This window comes from Ursus americanus, chromosome 23, assembly GCF_024610735.1.
Source record: "Ursus americanus isolate L20-20 chromosome 23, mUrsAme1.1.p, whole genome shotgun sequence".
NCBI lineage: Eukaryota > Metazoa > Chordata > Mammalia > Carnivora > Ursidae > Ursus > Ursus americanus.
In genome coordinates, this window is record NC_142149.1 from 18010661 (window position 1) to 18030437 (window position 19777).

Sequence of the window (19777 nt, forward strand, 5' to 3'; positions counted from 1 at the left end):
CAAGCATTATGACCATCCAACAGTGGATCTTATCACCTGAGCGGAGGTGAGCCTCCACTTCACCCTGGGCCCACACCAGCACATCGATGGCGCCCCTGCTCCTGTCACGCATAGGCTAGATCCTTTAGATCATTCGCTCATTTAACCGTTGTTACAACAGCCCCATGAGGTAGAGATGATTACAATTCTCACTTCAAAGGAAGGCCGAGGACCAGAAGGTGAAGTAGCCTGCTCACGGCTCAAGAGGCAGAAGCTTGACTGGGACCGACTGATTCCCACTGCGTGGGAACTGGGCAGTTCCTACACTTTTTGGAGACACTCATGACCGTACTACCTCTTTGAGTGTGTTGTAAGCGGTAGCCTTTCCTCCTTCCCAAATTTTGCACCAAATTTGGAGGGCTCTGGACCTCCAAGAACCCGGGTGACTGGACCCTCTGCGTCGCACTCCCTCGCAGCTCGGGTCTGGGAGCGCGGGGTGGGGGCTGCAGGGTGGGCTGAGGGCGGGCAGGGCCGGCGGGCTGCGCGCGGAGCGGGGCGGTGAGGGGGCGGTGCCCCGAGGTCCGCGGGGTGGGGCACCGCCTGCAGGGGGCGCTGGCGGCGGCTCCGGGCGGAGACAATCGCGCTGAGCGGCCGCCGCAGCCAGAGCGGGAGCCCGAGCGGGAGCCCGAGCGGCGCGGCGCAGAGCTGGGGCTGAGCGGGGCCGGCCGAGCGGGGCCGGGCGGGAGCCATGGGCCGCTAGGGCCCGGCCGAGCCCCGCGATGCCGCCGCCGAGTGGCCCCAGCGTCCTCGCGCGGCTGCTGCCGCTGCTGGGGCTGCTGCTCGGCGGCGCCTCCCGGGCTCCCGGCAAGTCGCCGCCGGAGCCCCCCAGCCCGCAGGGTGAGTCTCGGCCTGGAGGGGCAGCGATCGCGGGCCTGCGCCCCCTCGATCGGGCCCCCGCCCGCCAGCCCCCTCTTCGCGGCGCTCGTGAATGGAGGGGTACTCTGGTCCCTGGGTTCGGGTGGGGGGAGCCCGGCGACTCCCGGTCAGCGCTTACGGGGGGAGGAGGGAGGGAGAGGGCGACTGCTGGGGGGGGTGTCTCGGGGAGACACAATAGGGAGAGCGGGGGTCCCCGGGCTCCGCGCCGCCGCCCCCTCTCGCCTTGTTTTTCTCTCTCCTGGTCCGCGAGGCGCTGCTGCCTGAGCCATTGTCTACCGAAGACACCCGCCCAGGGGCGGGCTGGGGCGGGCGCCCGCTCCGCAGCCCCCTGCGGGTTCCTCGCTCCCGACCCCGGCTGGGTGGGGGCGCAAGCCTCGGCTGCCACCTTGGACCCGGACGGGGGCTGGGCGCCTTGAGCTGGACTGGAAGGGAGGAGGGGAGGAGGGGGAGTGGGTGAGGCGGTGGGCGGATTGACTGCTCGAATGGGGTTCTTCGCCCTGGAGCCTGACAGCCCCCGGCCGGCCCCCCAGGTTCAGAATTGGGGGTGTACCAAAGAAACGCTGTCAGCCCTTGAGGGGGGAGGGGCTGCAGTTTGGGAGGGTGGTCTGGAAAAAGGGGTACGTGGTGATACCCAGCCAAAGCGCGTGGCAGGGCTGTGGTGGCGGAGCCATGCTGAGCTAGCTAGCTGGCTTTGGGCTGTGCCGCCTGGGAGGGCAGGTGCCTGGGTCCCCGTCCAGCAGACCTCCGGCCACTCCTATCCCCAGCCCGTCCCCAGGTCACCCCCTCCTCATCTAACCTCTCCATAGCAGTGAAGGAGAGCCTCCCGGCGCCTCACGGGCCCAGGTGGGTGTGTGAGGTGGGGGTGGGGTGGGCTCCTGCAGTGGGAGAGGGTGGGAGAGCTAGACCATGACTCCCTACCGACGCCTGGGTTGGGGGGGGGCTCCGCCCACTCCAGCCCTGCACCCACCTTCCAGCCTCCTGCCTCACCACCCCAGCTACTGTTCCCTCTATTGCCTCTGGGCCCCATCCCTGCCTGAAACCGTGCTCTCCACTCCTCATCTCTCCACCAAGGAGCTGACAGGAAAAGCGGGGGGGCGGGGGGTGTCTGGTTGAGGGAAGTGGGGTCCGGATGAAGGGAGGGGGTCGGATTTCCTCCTGGAATGAGGCAGAGCTGAAGCCAGGAGAGGTGGATACAGTATGGAATGGCAGTCTTGAGAAACGGGGAAGGCTCACCTCTGGCCTCAGTCTTCCCTGCTCTCTGCGGGAGGAGAGGACGCTTTGATGGGTAGGAAGAGGCCCTGGTTTCTCAAAAAGCCTTTCCTTCAAGTTCTGTACCCCAGAGGAGGGGGCCCAGGGAATTAGCTGGAATAGAGCCAGGATAGAGGGCTCTCCCAGGCCACAGGCGGAGAGCCCAGGTTGAGGGGAAAGGGGGAAAGAATCTGCTAGGCACCTGTCCACCCCTTCCCACTCATGCCTCCTACAGGCCTACCTGCCCACCCCTGTCTTGTTCCTGGGGCCCCCTCCCCTCTTCTGAGGCTCTGGCCCTTGAACCCAAAGCATTCCTTCAAATGACCATATTCCAGACTCCTGGGTCCCCTCTTCCCAGCTGCTCCATCCAGCTGCTCCTAGCCTGGGTAGGGGTGGGGAGTAGCCAGGCCCCTCTAGCTTCTCAGAATTCCTCCTGGGTAGTGGTGGAGGAGGGGCAGGAAAATTGCCAGCTCCTGGGAAAACCAGAGAGTAGGAAAGAATCAAGTGTGTGCACCCGCCCTGCCAAGTTGGGCTTTGGCCTGGGAGGGGTGAGGGAGGTGGGTTCAGGCGAACAGCTGGATGGGATGCCAGGGCCAGGCATGGCTCTGGCCCTGGGGTTGGAAGCCTGAGAGAAGACACCTGTCGCTGTTGAGTGTCAGGCTCCACGCGTGAACCCCCCGTGCCCTCCCCGTGCCCTGCGGCCCTGAGCTTCAGGCTCTTTCTGCACCTGGACTCCCCTAGGTTTGTGTCCCCACCTGCCTCCTGGCCCCGCACTGAGGCCTCTGTACCTTTCTGGGCATGGACACCTACTCCCATTATTAGCAGCAAGGTAGGGGTGAGGCAGGTTCTTGAGGGAGGGGCCATGCTGAGTGGGAAGAGGTAGATGGCACTAGGGATCAGAGAGGCTGCCTGGGGAATCCATGAGAGGAACTCCAGGCCTGGTCCCTACCCTGTCACCCCATCTGAACTCAGGACACCTGCGGGCCTATCCTGGCCAAACTCTCCTGGGGCCAGGGCAGAGGCGGCTGGACTTCCCTTCCCAGCCCTCTCCACACCAGTTTCCCTTGGGCCTGGGTCGGCCCCCCCAGATCTCCTTCCCCTTGCCAGGGCCCCAGCTCTCTGCCCATCTCCTGGGAGGAATGAGGGCGTTGCCATGGTGACTGACTTGTAGCTGACCAGCTGGGAGGGGGTGGGTAGTACTTGTGAGGGGGAGGGGTCAGGAGGTACTTGTTTGGGCTTCGGGGTTGGTGTGAGTCCCTGAATCTGAAAGGAAACAGGCTTGTGCAAAGGATTCTGGGAAGAGGTTGACTAAGGGGAAAGACCAGCTCCCTACTGTCCCCTTCTCAGCTTTTTCTTCAGAACCTAAACTCTGACCCAGCCCCCCTTGCAACCCTTCTCATTGGCTGAATCCTGATCTCTCTCCTCTCCACCTGTAGACCCTTGGTAGTCCGCTTATTCCGCCCTTCTCAGCCCTCTTCCCTCTCCCCTCCCTGATACCAGCCCCATGGGGTCCAGTGGTTAAGAATTTGGGTCTAGAGACAGACTCCCAGGTTTGGATCCCAGGTCTCCCCCTTAACTGCAGTGCAAGTATCTAAACGCTTTGAGCCTCAGCTTCTTTATCTGTAAAATGGGCTTAAGAGCATATTTTATGGAGTCTAACACATCATTGACTGTAAGATGCACCGTTATTTCATGTACCAGTAAAAGAAAAAACAAATACTGCCAATCATAATGATGACCTCATCAATCAGAGGCATAATCTGAGCTCAGAAATGTAAAAATGTGGAAAAGTGCATGTGTTAGACTGGAAATATGGTTGCGGCACCACCTGTCTCACAGGCTGATGTGGAGTTTAAGTGAGGGCCCTATCAATGCCGCCTCTCATAGAGCCTTGTCTAGCCTGGGTCCCAAAGCCGCTCCCAACCCACAGCCTCTTCCTCTGATCTCGGGACTCCCCCCAGTTCTCTTTTGCCCCTTCCCTCCTCACTCTCCTCACCTCATCTTGCCCACAGAGATCCTGATCAAGGTGCAGGTATATGTGAGCGGGGAGCTGGTGCCCTTGGCCCGGGCCTCAGTGGACGTGTTTGGGAACCGGATGCTGCTGGCTGCTGGCACCACGGACGCAGAGGGTGTGGCCATCCTGCCCCTCAGTTACCGCTTGGGCACCTGGGTGCTGGTCACTGCTGCCCGCCCTGGCTTCCTCACCAACTCTGTGCCCTGGCGTGTTGACAAGCTGCCCTGTGAGTGCAGGGGCAGGTGGAGGGGGGGTGGGCAGCTGCTGACCCCATCGGCCCCTTCCCAAAATAGTCCTTGGGGGTGGAGGGGGCAGGCTTTCCAGCAGCTGCTGCCCGGGCTGGGGTACGCAGAGGGGGCGGAAGGAGCATGAAGTCACTAGGATTCAGATGGAGGGAGTGCCCGGCCCTGGGGTTGGATCGGGGGGGGGCCGAGGGGGAGAGTGTTTCTCTGGAGCTGACGGGCCACCCCTCCCTCCTACAGTGTATGCGTCTGTCAGCCTCTACCTGCTTCCCGAGCGTCCGGCCACCCTCATCCTCTATGAGGACCTGGTGCACATCCTTTTGGGCTCTCCTGGTAAGGCTCCTCTTCCCCCCCCCCCACCTCATACCAGCTCCTCTTCCTTCCCCCTGACCTGGGTGTAGAGCGCTCCACTCTTCTACGTACTGGTGCTGGGTGCCCCTGAGCAAGTCACTTAACCTCTCTGAGCCTTAGTTTGTTTATCTGTAAGATGTGGATATTGATGGTATCTAGGTCATCAAACGGAAGTAAGGATTAAATATCGTCAAACATGCAAAAAACAGCACGGAAGGTGGTCAGTAAATGTTTATTGTTATTGGGGCTTCTCGTGGTTTCTATTGTCCCTCTACTCCTGCCTAGAATTCCTAGTCCCTGCCACCTGTTTCATCGGTGGGTCTACACATTCTTCTTGTGCACCTACTGGGTGCCTGGCCACGCTGGAAGGCCACGAGAGGGGCATTCCACAGCAACTGAGCAGCTCTCAAGTGCGAGGCCTGGGGCAACCCTGCAGTGTCTACTCACGGCTTCAGTCTCACCCAACCAATCCTTACTGCGGCGCCTGGGCCGTGCCAGGCATCGTGTCTGGTGCTGGGGAACACTGGGAAGAACAGACCCGCTCCCTGTCTCGTGGAGTTCACGGACAAGTAGGAAGACAGAGAAACAGATCGCTGCCAACCCTGAACTAACGACAAAGCAGGCAGAGCAGTAGAGTCTTCAGCACTGAGACGACCCTGACCTGGGAGTGTAGCAGGGCAAGAGAATTTGGGGAAGGGAGCTATGGACCCTGTGGGCTCAGAAGCTGAAGGGGGAGCAAAGGCACCTTCCCTGGAGAGGAATCCAGGTGCAGGGGCGGAAGGGGACAGAGAGGGTGCAGGGCATGCTCAGTCTGGCTCTGCAGGAGGGGTGCTGCCGCAGACTGGTTGATCTGGCTAGTACTAGGGAGCCACAGTGGGTTTTGGAGAGAGAGAACCCGCCTCCCCAATTTATATTCTTAGCTTGAGCCCTTGTCTCCAAGCTACTCGTTTGCTCATCTTCCTCTCCCTGGTCCTGAACCAGAGGCTTCTAAAATGTCTTTGGAGGTTTCTAAAATGCCAAGTAAGGGGTGCCCGGCTGGCTCCGTCAATAGAGCATGCAACCCTTGATCTCAAAGTCGTGAGTTCAAGCCCCACTTTGGGGCATGGAGCCTACTTTAAAAAATAATAATAAATAAATAATGCCAAATGATCCCTTTGTGCCCCCCTAGCTTATGGCCCTCCCACGGCGCCCACTGCTTTCAAAGTAAACCTGTGTCCATGGACCAGCACGCCCCCCCCCCCGTGCCTCTGGGCCTTTCTCTCATCCGTTCTCCTGAGGTTCCTTTACACCTTCTTTCCTGGTGGAGTCTTCCTCACCCTGCAAGACTCCACAGGGCCTTCCCAGCTAGGTGGGCCAAGCGCCCTTGGCACCCTATTTTCATAGCAAGGTAGGATGGAAAGGGGCTGAGAAGTTGGGCCAGCACCACACTTCCTGGGTTTCGGTCGGGCTCCAGGATTGTGACATTGGACAAGTCACTAAACTTCTCCAGCCTCCGTGTCTGCATGTAGACAACACGGTTGATGACGAAAGCACCTACCTCGGGCTGTAAGTACAGGGTGAGCACGGGAAGTCTGCTTCGAATAGTGCCCGGCATATCTTCAAGCTTAACAAATGTTAGCTACTACCATATTGCACTGGAATTCTGTTGATACACCCCTGCACGCCAAGACAGACCGACAGACACACATACACACAACCTGAGCTCATAATGCAGTAGCCACTAGCAACAGGTGGCTATTTAAATAAATTAAAAGTTGATTCCATTTTGACAAATTAAAAATAAATCCAGTTTCTGAGTCACACTAGCCACCTTTCAAGTGCTAAGTAGCCACGGGTGTCTAGTGGGTACTGTCATGGGCAGCACAGAGAACACTTCCATCCAACACAGCAGAAAGTTCTAATGGGTACCATAATGGACAGCCCTGCACTAGACCGTGAGCTCGAAGACAGGGGTGTAGACTGTGTCTTACTCACCTTTGTATCTCCAGCACCTAACACAGTGCCCGCCACACAGTAGGGCAACAGTAATTGTTTGAGGACCTGAACCTCAACATTTTATAGGTTAATACGGAAGCCGTGTTTCAGAGAGAGCAAGTAACTTGCTCAGGGTCACACAGCCAGGACTAGATTTCAGGTCCAAGTCCTTTACCATGTTCACGTGCTATGAATGCGGCTCTCTCGCCAAGTCACCACCCTCCCTGACCTTCCCAAGTGGCCTGACCCAATGGCTCCCTTCTCCTCAAAGAGGGGAGCTTGTCCCTGGCCAAGCCACAGCAGCACCCCCCTCCCTCCAGGTGCCCGCTCCCAGCCCTGGGTGCAGTTCCAGCGCCGGGCCGCCCGCCTGCCTGTCAGCTCCACCTACAGCCAGCTCTGGGCCTCCCTCACACCTGCCAGCACCCAGCAGGAAATGCGTGCTTTCCCGACCTTCCTGGGCACTGAGGCCTCCAGCTCAGGTATGCTGGGTGTCCAGCATGGAAGGGACGCCCCCCCCCTTCCACCAGGATTTAGCTCTCACCCCTTGTGTCTCCTTTCCCCCAGGCAATGGCTCCTGGCTAGAGCTGATGCCCCTGGCTGCCGTGAGCGTGCACCTGCTGACGGGCAATGCAACAGAAGTGCCGCTCTCCGGCCCCATTCACCTGTCCCTACCTGTGCCCTCGGAGCCTCGTGCCCTTACTGCAGGCACCAGCATTCCAGCCTGGAGGTTCGACCCCAAGAGTGGTGAGTGCCTCAAGGGGCTGCAGCTGCTGCAGTTTGGGGAAAGAAAGTGGGACTTAGATGGGGGGGGGGTGTTGGGTTTCATGAAACTCCCGCCTCCCCCAGGGCTCTGGGTGCGCAACGGCACTGGTGTGATCCGGAAGGAAGGCCGGCAGCTCTACTGGACCTTCGTCTCCCCCCAGCTGGGGTACTGGGCAGCTGCCATGGCTTCCCCCACCGCTGGTGAGAGATAGGGGAGCGGCGGGGGAAGGGGAGGCTGGGAGTGTGGACTCCTGAAAGGCAGGAAGGGCAGCCACACCTGGAAAGCTAAGCCCCTGCCTGGCACAGGACTGGTCACCATCACGTCGGGCATCCAGGACATTGGCACCTACCACACCATCTTCCTGCTCACCATCCTGGCAGCGCTGGCCCTGCTAGTGCTCATTCTGCTGTGTCTGCTGATCTACTATTGCCGGTGCGTGCCTCCCACGCCCCCAGCCTCCGCTCATCCCGCGCGGTGTACCGGTGTACCGAGGCCGCCCTCTGCCTGTGTGGGGGTGGGGGGCTGGGCGCTCGGCCGAAGATGCATGCAATACCATTCCGGTCTTCAAGGCACTGGCCTGAAAGGGCAACAAATGCACCGGAGAGAGACCGGTGGCTGAAGAGGAGTGGGGGGAGAGGAGGCTAGACCTACAGGCCAGGCCGCTCGAGGGGATCCCAGGCTGGACGTGCTGCTCCCACGTTCCTACATGCGAAGGAGTGCCGTTCCGCTCAGGGGGACCCAAACGGACACAGCCGCTGGCTGGCCCTCCCACAGACACTCCAGCACTTGCCACAAACCTCTCTCAAGGCCCATCCGGGTTCCCCAACGTTTCTCTTGAGTCCCAGGCATTCTCCCCCATCCCTCCAACAATATCCATCCTTCATCTTGCCACTGCGGGGTTAGGGAGCTGCTCAGCGCCCCCTCCACCCTTGCCTGAGGTCCGGTCTCTCCTCTCCCCCCCCCCCAACACCTTCCAGGAGGCGCTGCCTGAAGCCGAGGCAACAGCACCGTAAGCTGCAGCTGTCCGGGCCCTCTGACGGTAACAAACGAGACCAGGCCACCTCGATGTCCCAGCTCCACCTCATATGTGGGGGACCCTTGGAGCCCGCCCCGTCGGGGGACCCTGAGGCCCCGCCCCCAGGCCCCTTGCACTCCGCCTTCTCCAGCTCCCGGGACTTGGCCGCCTCCCGGGACGACTTCTTCCGCGCCAAGCCGCGCTCTGCCAGTCGTCCTGCCGCCGAGCCTGGGGGCGCCCGCGGGGGCGAGGGCGCGGGGCTCAAGGGCGCTCGCTCCGTCGAGGGTCCCGGCGGGCTGGAGCCAGGCCTGGAGGAGTACCGGCGGGGCGCCTCCGCGACCCCGGCCTTCCTGCAGGAGCCGCCCTCGCCGCCGCCGCCCTTTGAGCACTACCTGGGCCACAAGGGGGCGGCCGAGAGCAAGCCCCCCGACTTCCTCCTGTCGCAGTCGGTGGACCAGCTGGCGCGGCCGCCGTCGCTCAGCCAGGCCGGGCAGCTGATCTTCTGCGGCTCCATCGACCACCTCAAGGACAGTGTCTACCGCAACGTCATGCCCACCCTGGTGATCCCCGCGCACTACGTGCGCCTCGGGGGCGAGGCGGGGGCCGCGGGGGCGGGCGAAGAGCCAGCTCCGCCCGAGAGCACGGGCCCCGGCCCCGCGCGCCCTTTCCCCCCGGCCGACCCCCAGCGCCCGCTGATGCAGGGCCACTCGGGCGCGGGCGGCGAGGGCGGCGGCGGAGGCGAGGGCTGGGGGGCCGGGCGCTCGGCGCCGGTCAGCGGCTCGGTCACCATCCCGGTGCTGTTCAACGAGTCCACCATGGCGCAGCTCAACGGGGAGCTGCAGGCGCTGACCGAGAAGAAGCTGCTCGAACTGGGCGTGAAGCCTCACCCGCGCGCCTGGTTTGTGTCCCTGGACGGGCGCTCCAACTCGCAAGTGCGCCACTCGTACATCGACCTGCAGGCGGGCGGGGGCGGCCGCAGCACCGATGCCAGCCTGGACTCGGGCGTCGACGTGCACGAGGCGCGGCCCGCGCGCCGGCGGCCCCTGCGCGAGGAGCGGGAGCGCGCCCCGCCGCCGCCCCCGCCGCCGCCGCCGCCCGCGCCCCCGCGCCTGGCGCTCAGCGAGGACACGGAGCCGAGCAGCAGCGAGAGCCGCACGGGCCTCTGCTCCCCCGAGGACAACTCGCTGACGCCGCTGCTGGACGAAGTGGCGGCGCCCGAGGGCCGGGCGGCCACGGTACCCCGGGGTCGGGGCCGTAGCCGCGGGGACAGTTCCCGCAGCAGCGCTAGCGAGCTGCGGCGCGACTCGCTCACCAGCCCGGAGGACGAGCTGGGGGCGGAGGTGGGCGACGAGGCGGGCGACAAGAAGAGCCCATGGCAGCGGCGGGAGGAACGGCCCCTTATGGTGTTCAACGTCAAGTAGCGCCCCTGCCCGGCCTGGCACCGTCCCCACCTCCCCGGTGGGCCCCCGGCCCCCCTCCGCTCGGCCCCGCCCCCAGGGGGCGTGCCCCGGGGAGCTCTTGCTCTTAGCCCCCCAATCCCCCGCCTGGAGAGGTGCCCAGGGGCCTGCGGAGCTGTCCAGTGGTATGTGCTGGGTAATGTCTTGGGAGGGACCCGTGTCGGCCTCCGAGAGGGAGGTGGGAGGGGTCCAGACCCCCATTGGGAGGTGCTGGGGAAGGAGGGCTGGGTGGGGGGAAGCAGTGCCTGTATAAACGTGGCTGTACATAGAAAGATCTATTGTGGGAAAGCAGGAGGGGCGACCAGGCCTCAGCTGCTAGTGTGAGGGCTGGGAAGGGAGGGGGCCTTCTCTGTGGACCCCCCGGGAGGGGAGGGGGTGCTGCTTGCTGACTAGCCCACCTCTGGGCTACGATGTCACAGGGCTGGTGGCTGGGGCGGCTCTGGGGACTAGGGGATCATGTGATGGGATTGCTGTGGGCAACAGCAAATATAAAACTGGTGAGATTAACTCCGTGTGTGTCTTTCTGTAGGGTTGGGAAATGTGGACACTGGATAGGGGCCCTTGCTCAGAGAGGGGGGCAGGCAGGGTGGTCAAATCAGACACTGTTAAGAAAGTGTACAAACTTTACTGCAGCACACACACACACACGCCTGTGGATAGGGAAGAGCACCTGGCCACAGGGTCCACGGAAATTGGGGGAGGGGATGGCAGCTTGTAACATGGCTTTCGCCACAGCCCCCCTTGAGATAGGGAGGGCCTTAGACTGAGGCCCCACCTCCCATGATGGGGGATCAGAATGGGGGACTCCAGGAGAATTTGGTGGGGGAGAGGTGCTGGGGAGGCCTGAGCAGTGCAGACCCTCTGAGCAGGGTCCCGAGGGCTGCAGACTATCTTCAGTCCTTAGTCTCGCCTCATAGCAGCTGCCTCGGGGCTGGGTCCCTCGGCGGCATGTCCCAACGCAGGCTCTCCCTCCGCAGACACTTGGTGCCCTTGGCCGCGCATCGGAAGCCAGAGGGGCAGCAGTGGCGCTGATCGGCACAACAGATACCCTGGATGGCCAGGGGGTGGGTGGGGAGTCAGAGCTGGACACGGCAGGACCTGGCTCCCACGGATCCCCAGCCCCAGGCCAGTGGGTGGCACTCACCTGGCGATAGGGACAGCAGGCCCAGCCCCCTTGGCTATCTCGGCAGCAGGTCTGGTTATCGTGGCAAAAGTGCCCTGCCCCACACTCCACGTTCCCCACACCTCTGCGAGGGCCACGGACCAGGCGGGCAGCCAGGTGGGCAGAATCCGCCACCTTCTCGCAGGATCGCGCCTTCACGTTGCACGTGTATCCAGCCGGGCAGCAGTGCTGGCGGTCCTCACAGCACACAGCCTGGGAGGGACAGGGCGGCGTTTACCTCTCTCCACAACCCGCCCCCCCCCCGCCCCGGGGGGACTCGGTTCCGGTCCAGGGCAGGCAGGTGGGCACTCACGTGAGGCAACTGGCAGCAGGCCCAGCCCCCACTCAGGCTTGGGCAGCAGGTCTGCCCCACAGGGCAGCTGGTGTGCTGGTCACAGCCCATGTCTCTGCGATGAGACAGGGCAGCCTGGCGGGCAGGCATCTTCTGCAGTCCAGTCACCGTCCTGCTCCACTTCTGACACTGCCCCTCGGCCAAGCACGTGTAGCCATGGGGGCAGCAGTGCTCGTGGTCTGAGCAGCAGACAGCCTGGGGGGAGGGGGTGGCAGCACAGGGTGGTCTGGGAAGCGGCTATGTGGGGCGGAAAGCTGAGCCCCTGCCTACCCCGACTCCCCTTCCTGCTCACAGCTCCGCCAGCTGGGAATGAACCTAACCGAGCAGGTGGGCCACCTGTGGGCCAGGCAGAGGACGGAGGTGCAAAGCAACAGGAGTCTGACCACCCGCCCAGGCCCAGACACTGTCGCCCCCCACCCCATGCTCCCCCCCTCCCCCACGCACCTCTGGGGCAGGACAGCAGCCCCACTCTCCGGACGCGAGTCGACAGCAGGTATTGGAGGAGGGACAGCTAGTGATGTTATCACAGGGGACATCGTGCTCTATGGCCTTGGGGTTCGACAGGTAAAGGCGGGCTGGGGCCCACACCATCCAGGGCATCTGGCTGGCCGTCTGTTCACAAGTGCCCTTCACTGTGTCACATTTAAACCCAGCTGGGCAGCAGTGTACGTGGTCGTCACAGCACACAGCCTAGGGTGGAAGAACAGGGGGCGGTGGGCACTGGGGCCTCGCTGGCTGCCGCCTTCTGCTCAGCCCGGCCGACCCACCACTCCTGGGTACCTGGGCAAAAGGGCAGCAGCCCCAGGCCCCTGACTGTAGGCGGCAGCAGGTGTAGCCGTCGGGGCAGCTCACCTCCATGTCACACTTCACCTCCTGCACTGTGAGAAAGGCACGGAGGACAGGTCAGCAGTGGCCGTGGGGAGCCGTGGGGAGCCTCGGGGTACCCAACCCTTGGCCGGCTCCAAGCTAGAACCAGATGCTGAGGCTGGAGAGTAGACTTGGGCCACCCCAGCGGTGACCCGAAGGCAATGACTCATGTGGAGGAAAGGGGGCTGTGTCTGCCCTGTCCCCTCCACGTGGCGCTCAGTCCCCCGGCCCTGCATCTGTTCCTGGAACAACTCAGTGGAGAGTTCCGCACAGGGAGCCGGGGGAATGGGGTCTGCAGCCCCCACCTCTGGTACCTGTGTGCGCTGGCAGCTTGGTGAGGAGGTCCGTAGCGTTCTCCTTGGAGAGGCACTTACTCTGGACTAGGTCGCACACAGTGTCCTGGGGGCAACAGTGCAGGTGGTCCGAGCAGCAGATGGCCTGCGTGGGGGTGGGGGGAGGTCTTTGTGACTTCCTGTCTCAGCTGAGCGCAGGGAGCAGCCAGGTGACAGCTGACACTGCCTCAATCCCCCACTAGGGGGAGGCATGAGCCCTGAGCAGCCAGGCTCCCAATGACCTGCCAGCCAGCCCCACCCCCTGGAGTCCTTCGGAGGTAGGTGTCCGGGCCAGGTGGCTGTGGGCACACGGCCCCTCACTCACATTAGGCATTGGGCAGCAGCCATACTTCCCACTAGGCAGCTCGCAGCAGGTAGAACCATCAGGGCACTGGGACTGCCCATCCGGGCATATGACCACTGGAAGGGGAGAGAGGCGGGCGGGGCAGCCACAGCGGTGAGGAGCTCTTCCCCCAGCTAGGAGTCAGACGAGGCCTCCTTCCAACCCGCACCCCGATGCTCTCCCACCTCCTCACCTGCCCCGTTACTCCTTTGTGCGGGGATCTTCCTCGCCAGAGGGTGGGTGCCTGTGGTCGTGAGGCAGCGGGCATGAGCCAGGTCACACGAGGTCCCATGGGGGCAGCAGTGCACCTTGTCTTCGCAGCAAGAAGCCTGACGGAAGATGCCTCCGACTGTCTTTGCCCCCTTCGGCCCCTTGCTCTGCCCTGATGGCTCCCCCCACCCCCATCTTCCCGAACCCGTACCTGGGGCATGGGGCAGCACCCCCAGGAGCCATCTCGCAGAGTGCAGCACGTGGAGGAGTTGGGGCATTCGAACCGGCTGTCAGGGCACTGGACGGCACCCAAGCGGCTGGTATCTGTGGACAGGACGACTCCGGATTCCGCCAGCCCAGTTAGTGAAGGCCATCACTCCCATCACTCTAGGAGCTGCTGGCACCAGGCCCTGCAAGCCCAGCTACCCGGGGGGCTGGGGGTCCGGTACTAGGGCTCGGCGTTGTCCCAGGCACTTCTAACCCACTCTCCCCACAAGCCGGTCCTTGCCTCAGTAATATGGCACAAGGCAGGGGCATCCACTGACCAGGCTGGCCTTAAACCAGCCCGGCTTGGCCTCTCTCCACCCTCCCAATGCCTGGCCCGGGGCCTGGAGTCTGGCATTCTCTCCTGCCCCTTCCTAGCCTCGTGCTGTCCCTCTGTCCGGAGCAAACGGGTTGCTTAGTCCAGATGCCACAAGAATGAGAGCACAAGGGCAGGAATCAGGTCACCCAGCCTCCACACGCTGCCCATCTGCCTGCCCTCCACCTCCACCCCTGCCGCACCTGATCTTTGGAAGCAGGACCGCCCATCAGCACTGCAGTGGTAGCCCCGTGGGCAGCAGTGGCGGCCATCAGCGCATGACACGGCCTGTGGGACACAGAGACACCTGCATTGGCTCGACCCCTTTACCTGGGGGGAGTGGGTGGAAAGTCGAAATGCAGACCTGAGCCCCTCCATTGAAACAAATGGCACCCTCACCTCTGGGAACGGGCAGCAACTAGAGGTCCCCAAGATGGTGAGGAGGCAGGAGTAGCCAGGAGAGCAGTGGGCATCTATCTGGCAGGGGCTGCCCAGCTGCCTGCTCAGCGCTGTGGGCCACTGGCCCTAGAAAGTGAGAGGAGATGACAAAATGAAGGACCCAAGCCTGGCCCCCTCCTCTGGCCATGCTGAGATGCCCCTCTGGGGAATCCCAGGCCGCTGGCTCTTGCCTGGGCCGCGGGGCGCTCACCAGAACGGGACTGCAGCAACTGTAGCTGGTTCCTCCTGGGTCCAGGCAGCAGGCCACAGGGCAGAACTGACCATCTGGGCACTGTGTTCCAGCCACCAGCCCTGCTGCTAAGGCCACCCAGCTCACCAGGGTCCACATGGTCTGCCTGCAAAACACCGAGAGGCATTTGGCGACTAGCTTAAGCCCATGAGACCCTTGATTCGGGGGCCAGTCACTCCCCCGGACCCAGGCTAGATACACCTGAGCCTCCCCAACAGCTCCTTGTCCAGGCACGAAGCAAGATGTGTGGCCCAAGATTCAGCTTCCTCTATGTTCACTTGCGCACCAGCGCGTGGACAGCGACGAGCATGAATCCTGACACAAGTGCAGGCGTCAGTCTGTGTCCCCAAAATGTGGCCAAATGCCTTGGTCTCTGTGGGTGAGTGTGTAAACATGTAGGCGTGTGAGGCGCCAGAGTGGCTCCGTCAGTAGGGCATGTAACTCTTGATCTCAGGGTTGTAGGTTTGAGCCCCGTGATGGCTGTAAAGATTATTTAAAAAAAAAAACACCACACACAACAAAACACCTTACAAAAAAAAGATGTAGGTGTGTGAAAGGAAAATTTGTGGGTTTTGTGGATCTGGTCTGTAGGGACATGGGTCACCTCCAGGGAGTGGGTGAGACATCAGTAGCAGCCAGGGGAGGACTGGCCTGGGGAGCGAAGAGGGAGTCCCCCTTGAAGAAAAGACAGGGTTCCACTTCCCCAGCCAGCCCCCTGCAGATGCCTCCCCGGCCGATGCTGTGTTCACACCTGCCAAGGCCTGTTGGGGGGCAGGGGAGGGATGTCACATGATGACATGGGAAATCAGGGGGTTGAGAAAGTTGTGAAAAGGGAAGTGCGGTAGCCAGTGGAATCTGGGCTGCCTTCCCCAGAGGCCAGCCACACCTGCCCCCCCAACTGTCCCCGAACCACCCAGGGAAGGGGTGCACGGGCTGGGCCAGCCTTTGAGACACCTGTGTTCTCAGGGCCCCCCAACACCACCAGACCCTTTCAGACTCCCCAAATGTACCACCCCCAACCCCAGCCCAACCCCTGCCTCTCCCCCTACCCGGAAGCCGCAACTCGGCAGTACATGGAGAGGACCACATGCGCCCACCCAGCTGAACCAGCAGAAGGAACCGATTATGAGGCTCTGTGGGGAGTAGCCTCTCACTTCCTAAATGACTCTTCCCCAAGCTCAGCCAGCCCCACTAGTTCAATGGGTTGGTCCCAGGAGATGTTACCCTGCCTAAGGGGCAAAAACTGTAATGTTCGTTGAGCCTTTCCTGGCCCAGTTACAATACTCAATCCTATTTTCTTTCTTCTTTGCAACAACCAACCAAAGTAGTAACTATTACCTTTACTTTTCAAAGGAGGAAGCTGAGGCTCAGAGAAATTAAGTAACATGCCCATGTCATATATCCAGTCATGGAGATGACAGGCTTTGATGGCTCCAAAGCATACTGGACCTGGGTTCATGTCACAAAGTGGCACCATGGACAGTGCCCGGGAACGGACCCCAAACCCTGGGAGAATAGAGGCCTGGGGTCCAAGTAGAGGAGGGAGAGAGGGCATTTTCTGAGCAGGTGGACAAGGAAGGACAGAAACTGAGAAGCTCAAGGGCTGCCTGGATACTGCATTTGGGTGCTAGTTCTAGAATCCACCATGGATGGTGAGAGCCTCAAAAGTTGCTCTCTGTCTCTGGGCCTCAGTTTCCCCATGAGTGTCTGTGTGGGCATTGACACTAGATGTGGCGAGGACTTACACCCACCCAGTCACCCTCATCCTTCTCTCTCTCACCTGGCTCTCCTCAGTGCCCCATTCCTAGCTTAAAGACCATTTCCAGGAGGCCATTGCCTGGCTGGTCTGGACTTTGGCCCCTTTCACCCTCCCCTCTACACCCACAGCTCCCAGGCCGGTCTAGTCCCACCTGCTTCTTGGGAGTCAAACCTCAACCCTCCATAGGCTGTCCGGCTGTCCTGGCTTAGGCCAGAAGGGGTGCCTGTCTGCACAAATCTGGGACCATGGAGCACCCTAGTGATTTACTTATGCTTACTTTCCACTCTTAGTATCCTAAGGTTAGGGAGTACAGCGCGTGCTTCTAGTGAATACCAATGTACAGACCCGCGCACACACTCAGGACCAAGGATGGGGGAAGAGGGGCCTAATTCCTCTCAGTAGGGTTCTGAGTGGCGGCCTCTCTCACCCCCACCCCACCCTGCCACAGTAGTGAGGGACAAGAGCCCCTGCAAGCCCCCAGCTCTGCCATCTTCCACTACGTGGCAGTCCCCAACTCCGAGCGTCAGGAGAGATTCCCAAAAGGTGAGCGAACTGAACTGCGAGTGAGCAGGAAAAGTGGCAGGGAGAGGCGGAAGTTGGCTGGTCCCACCCCCCACGAGAGGAAGTAAGGGAGAGCACAACCCAGGCGTTCGGTCACTACTCCCAAGTCCCTGCTGCCTTGGAGGAGGGCAGGGTCTCCAGCCCACTCGCAGCTCCCTGAGCTCCAGGGCCAGGGAGGGCGCATCTCTCGTTCCCAGGGATCCCAGGGACCACCCACCACCAGCACCACCCGCACTACCAGCACCACCAGCACCACCATCACCCGGGCCGGCCCGAAGCCAGCTCAAGAATGGAGTGGTCCCTGCTTTGGGGGAAGGGGCTGCAGCTTCCGGGGACGCCGGAGAGGGAGAGAGCCTCCTAATGGGGGGCTTACTCCCACCCCCACCCCACCCCCCCGTAAAACTGCCTCCAGTGCATCGGAAACCCCCAAAGGAGCCTCTCTAAGCCAGTCTTCTCTTGCCTCTCGGCTGAAACTCCGGAGGAACCTCATGCCCTCACGTCCGCCCGGCCGGACCCCTGGAGGAAGCGAGAGGTCTGCGCAGCCACCCTCCTTACCTGCGACCGGCTCCGCGCTCGCTGGGTAGCCGCGGCCGGGAAGCTCACCGACCAGGGCCTTGCAGCCCGATGGCCCGCCCACCTCGGTTTCCATTGGCCAGGGGTCCGGGCTGGCGCGCTGCTACTGGCTATTGGTCGACGAAGAGGCGGGGCCAGCCTAGAAAGCTGTGCTTTTTTTTTTCTTACTCAATTCTCTTTCCTCCCTCCCTCCGTCTCCCTTCCCACCCTCCCCCCTCTTTTTTACGGGATCATGTGATTGGAGAATCATGTGACGTCCTGGCCCGGCTCAGCCGGGCTGCGGGCGCCTGGTAGAGTTCGCTCGAGATGAGGCATCCCCTGTCAGAGGACATTGACCGACAAGGGAGCGGCCCCTTTACAGGGTGCGTTCCAGGCCTTTACGGGATGTCTGCTTCTGGATGAGGGACACTTGTGCATCCTGTTTCTATTCTGTTCAACAAACTCAGAATAAATGCTAGGCAGCCAGGCCCCGTAGGGGTTGAAGGAGGGTTGTGAGGGCAAGGACAGCCAGCTCTCAGGCCCTTTCCTCAGAGTGCTCTCAGCGCGGTGTGAGTGGGTGGAGAAATGAGATAGGCTCACATTAAATCTAATTTAAGGCGCAAAGTCATGTGCCAGGTGTTATGGATGTGTGCAGGTCAGAGGCGATAGGTTGGCTCTCGGCAGGGAGGAAGAGATTTAATTCCACCTTAAGGGCACCTTTTTTTTTTAAAGATTTTATTTATTTATTTGAGAGAGAGCATGAGCGGGGGGAGGGGAGAGGCAGAGGGAGAAGCAGACTCCCTGCTGAGCAGGGAGCCCCACTTGGGCCTGGATCCCAGGACCGCGAGATCGTGACCCCAGCCAAAGGCAGGTGCTTAACCAACTGAGCCACCCAGGCTCCCCTTTAGGGCACCTTTTTGAGCCGAATCTGGGAGGATATTAACTGGCAGGTGGAGAGGGATTGGAAAAGTGCCTGGACAGGGGGTGTTGGGAAGAGCATTAGGAAACCAGATGGGAAGAGCAGCCTCGGGCAGGGATTAAATGCCAAGTTCAATGTAGTGGGCTTGAGGAGCTGTTGGGTGCCTGACAATAGTCTGGACTGGGGGTGCATGCGTAGTGGAAGTGGCTTCCTCCCTTGAGTCAGTCCTGCCTTCCAGGAATGGGCATGACTGGTGAGGAGAGAAATGCACCACGCAGAACAGATTGGCCAGCAACGAGAGCCAGGCTGCTCAGTGCCAAAGGGCCTGGCTCCGGCCAAAATGGTTGATAAATGCACCAGGAGAGAGGGGAGGCCCAGAGAAAGCCTGGTGCCAGGCCTGGAAGGAGGGCAGTGTTTGGTTATGCAGAGTGGATGGACAGCCCTGCAGGCTAAACAAAGAGCTTGAGCTGAGGATGAAGCTGGGGAAAGGGACAGACAGCCCAATTCAGGGGTGGCGGCAGTCTGCGTGGGGGGAGTGGCAGGGTGGAGGAATCGTCTGGCAACGGTGCTCAGCCTAGGGTTAGAGAGGGTCTGGAGAGTGAGGGAGGCTCGTGCTGAGAATCAGGACAACTCTGCCTGCTGGGGACATTTGTGCACAGTGTCCCTCCTGTGTATCCTGAGGCAAGGGGGTCCAGCCTCTGCTTCCATTACCAAAACACGTGCACACACACTTTTCATGAAATGTTAGGCTAATCAGTAAATGAACCTATGAATCCCAACTACACAGAACATACAAAAAATAAATGCAGGGGGAAAAAAACTAGAGTGACTGAAACAAGTCTCACGAAAAGAATCCATAAAGGAGTGATTTGCCCACCAGGGACATTCGGCAGTGTGCGGAGATATCCCGGGTTGTCACAACTAGGTGCTACTGGCCTCTAGGAGGCAGAGGCCAGGGTTACTGCTAAACACCCCACAATGCAAAGGACGCCCCCACAGCAAAGATTATTCTGCCCAAAATATGAGTAGTGCTGAGGTTGAGAAACCTTCTCTAAAGATTCATAAACTGTCTCTGAAAGAGCTCAAAGTTTCCTTCTTGCAGCTTCTTTTCTCTTATTTCATGTATATATGTGTAGCTCTATACCCAACATGGTGCTCGAACTCACAACCCTGAGATCAAGCGGTGCATGCTCTACTGCCCGAGCCAGCCCCACGTATTTCAGATATTTTTAATTAATGTTATCTGATTTCCAAGCAACAGTAGATTATAGAAAGATCAGGGGACATGTGCATTGAAGTTTCTAGAAGCAGTCCCTTTGAGTTTAGCAAGGATTAAAAGCACTTAACAGGGAAAAAATGCAAAAGACAGGTGGAGGGACTTAGAAGTTCAACATCCTGGGGACATAGGGTAGGGGCAAACAGTCCTGGATGAGCTGATGGGCCTTGCAGGTTTCACTCGCACGGGACAAGGTA

The 19777-nt window shown here is 60.9% G+C and overlaps 2 protein-coding genes across 3 annotated transcripts; one reads left to right on the forward strand and one right to left on the reverse strand.

Annotated features, from left to right (window-relative positions):
- The first annotated feature begins 617 nt into the window (after nucleotides 1-617).
- On the forward strand, nucleotides 618-10486 carry FAM171A2 (family with sequence similarity 171 member A2). Of its 2 annotated transcripts, none has more exons than XM_045814233.2 (8): nucleotides 618-876; nucleotides 4176-4403; nucleotides 4660-4752; nucleotides 7065-7223; nucleotides 7309-7488; nucleotides 7591-7707; nucleotides 7813-7939; nucleotides 8485-10486. In XM_045814233.2, the coding sequence occupies exons 1-8, from the start codon at nucleotides 759-761 to the stop codon at nucleotides 9941-9943; spliced, it is 2481 nt and encodes an 826-aa protein (XP_045670189.1). In that variant the 5' UTR covers nucleotides 618-758; the 3' UTR covers nucleotides 9944-10486. The 2 variants fall into 2 exon arrangements, with proteins under 2 accessions (XP_045670189.1, XP_087710451.1); XM_087854325.1 differs by lacking the exon at nucleotides 618-876 and adding an exon at nucleotides 1435-1758.
- A 102-nt stretch (nucleotides 10487-10588) lies between these two features.
- Nucleotides 10589-17531, reverse strand: GRN (granulin precursor). Its single transcript, XM_045814234.2, has 13 exons — nucleotides 17389-17531; nucleotides 14475-14619; nucleotides 14225-14350; nucleotides 14029-14113; nucleotides 13457-13569; nucleotides 13229-13364; nucleotides 13018-13112; nucleotides 12675-12798; nucleotides 12274-12371; nucleotides 11938-12183; nucleotides 11455-11688; nucleotides 11124-11354; nucleotides 10589-11028 (listed from the first exon to the last, which is right to left on the reverse strand). Exons 2-13 carry the CDS (start codon nucleotides 14610-14612, stop codon nucleotides 10891-10893), a joined length of 1764 nt encoding a protein of 587 aa, XP_045670190.2. The 5' UTR covers nucleotides 14613-14619; nucleotides 17389-17531; the 3' UTR covers nucleotides 10589-10890.
- Between the last annotated feature and the right edge of the window lie 2246 nt (nucleotides 17532-19777).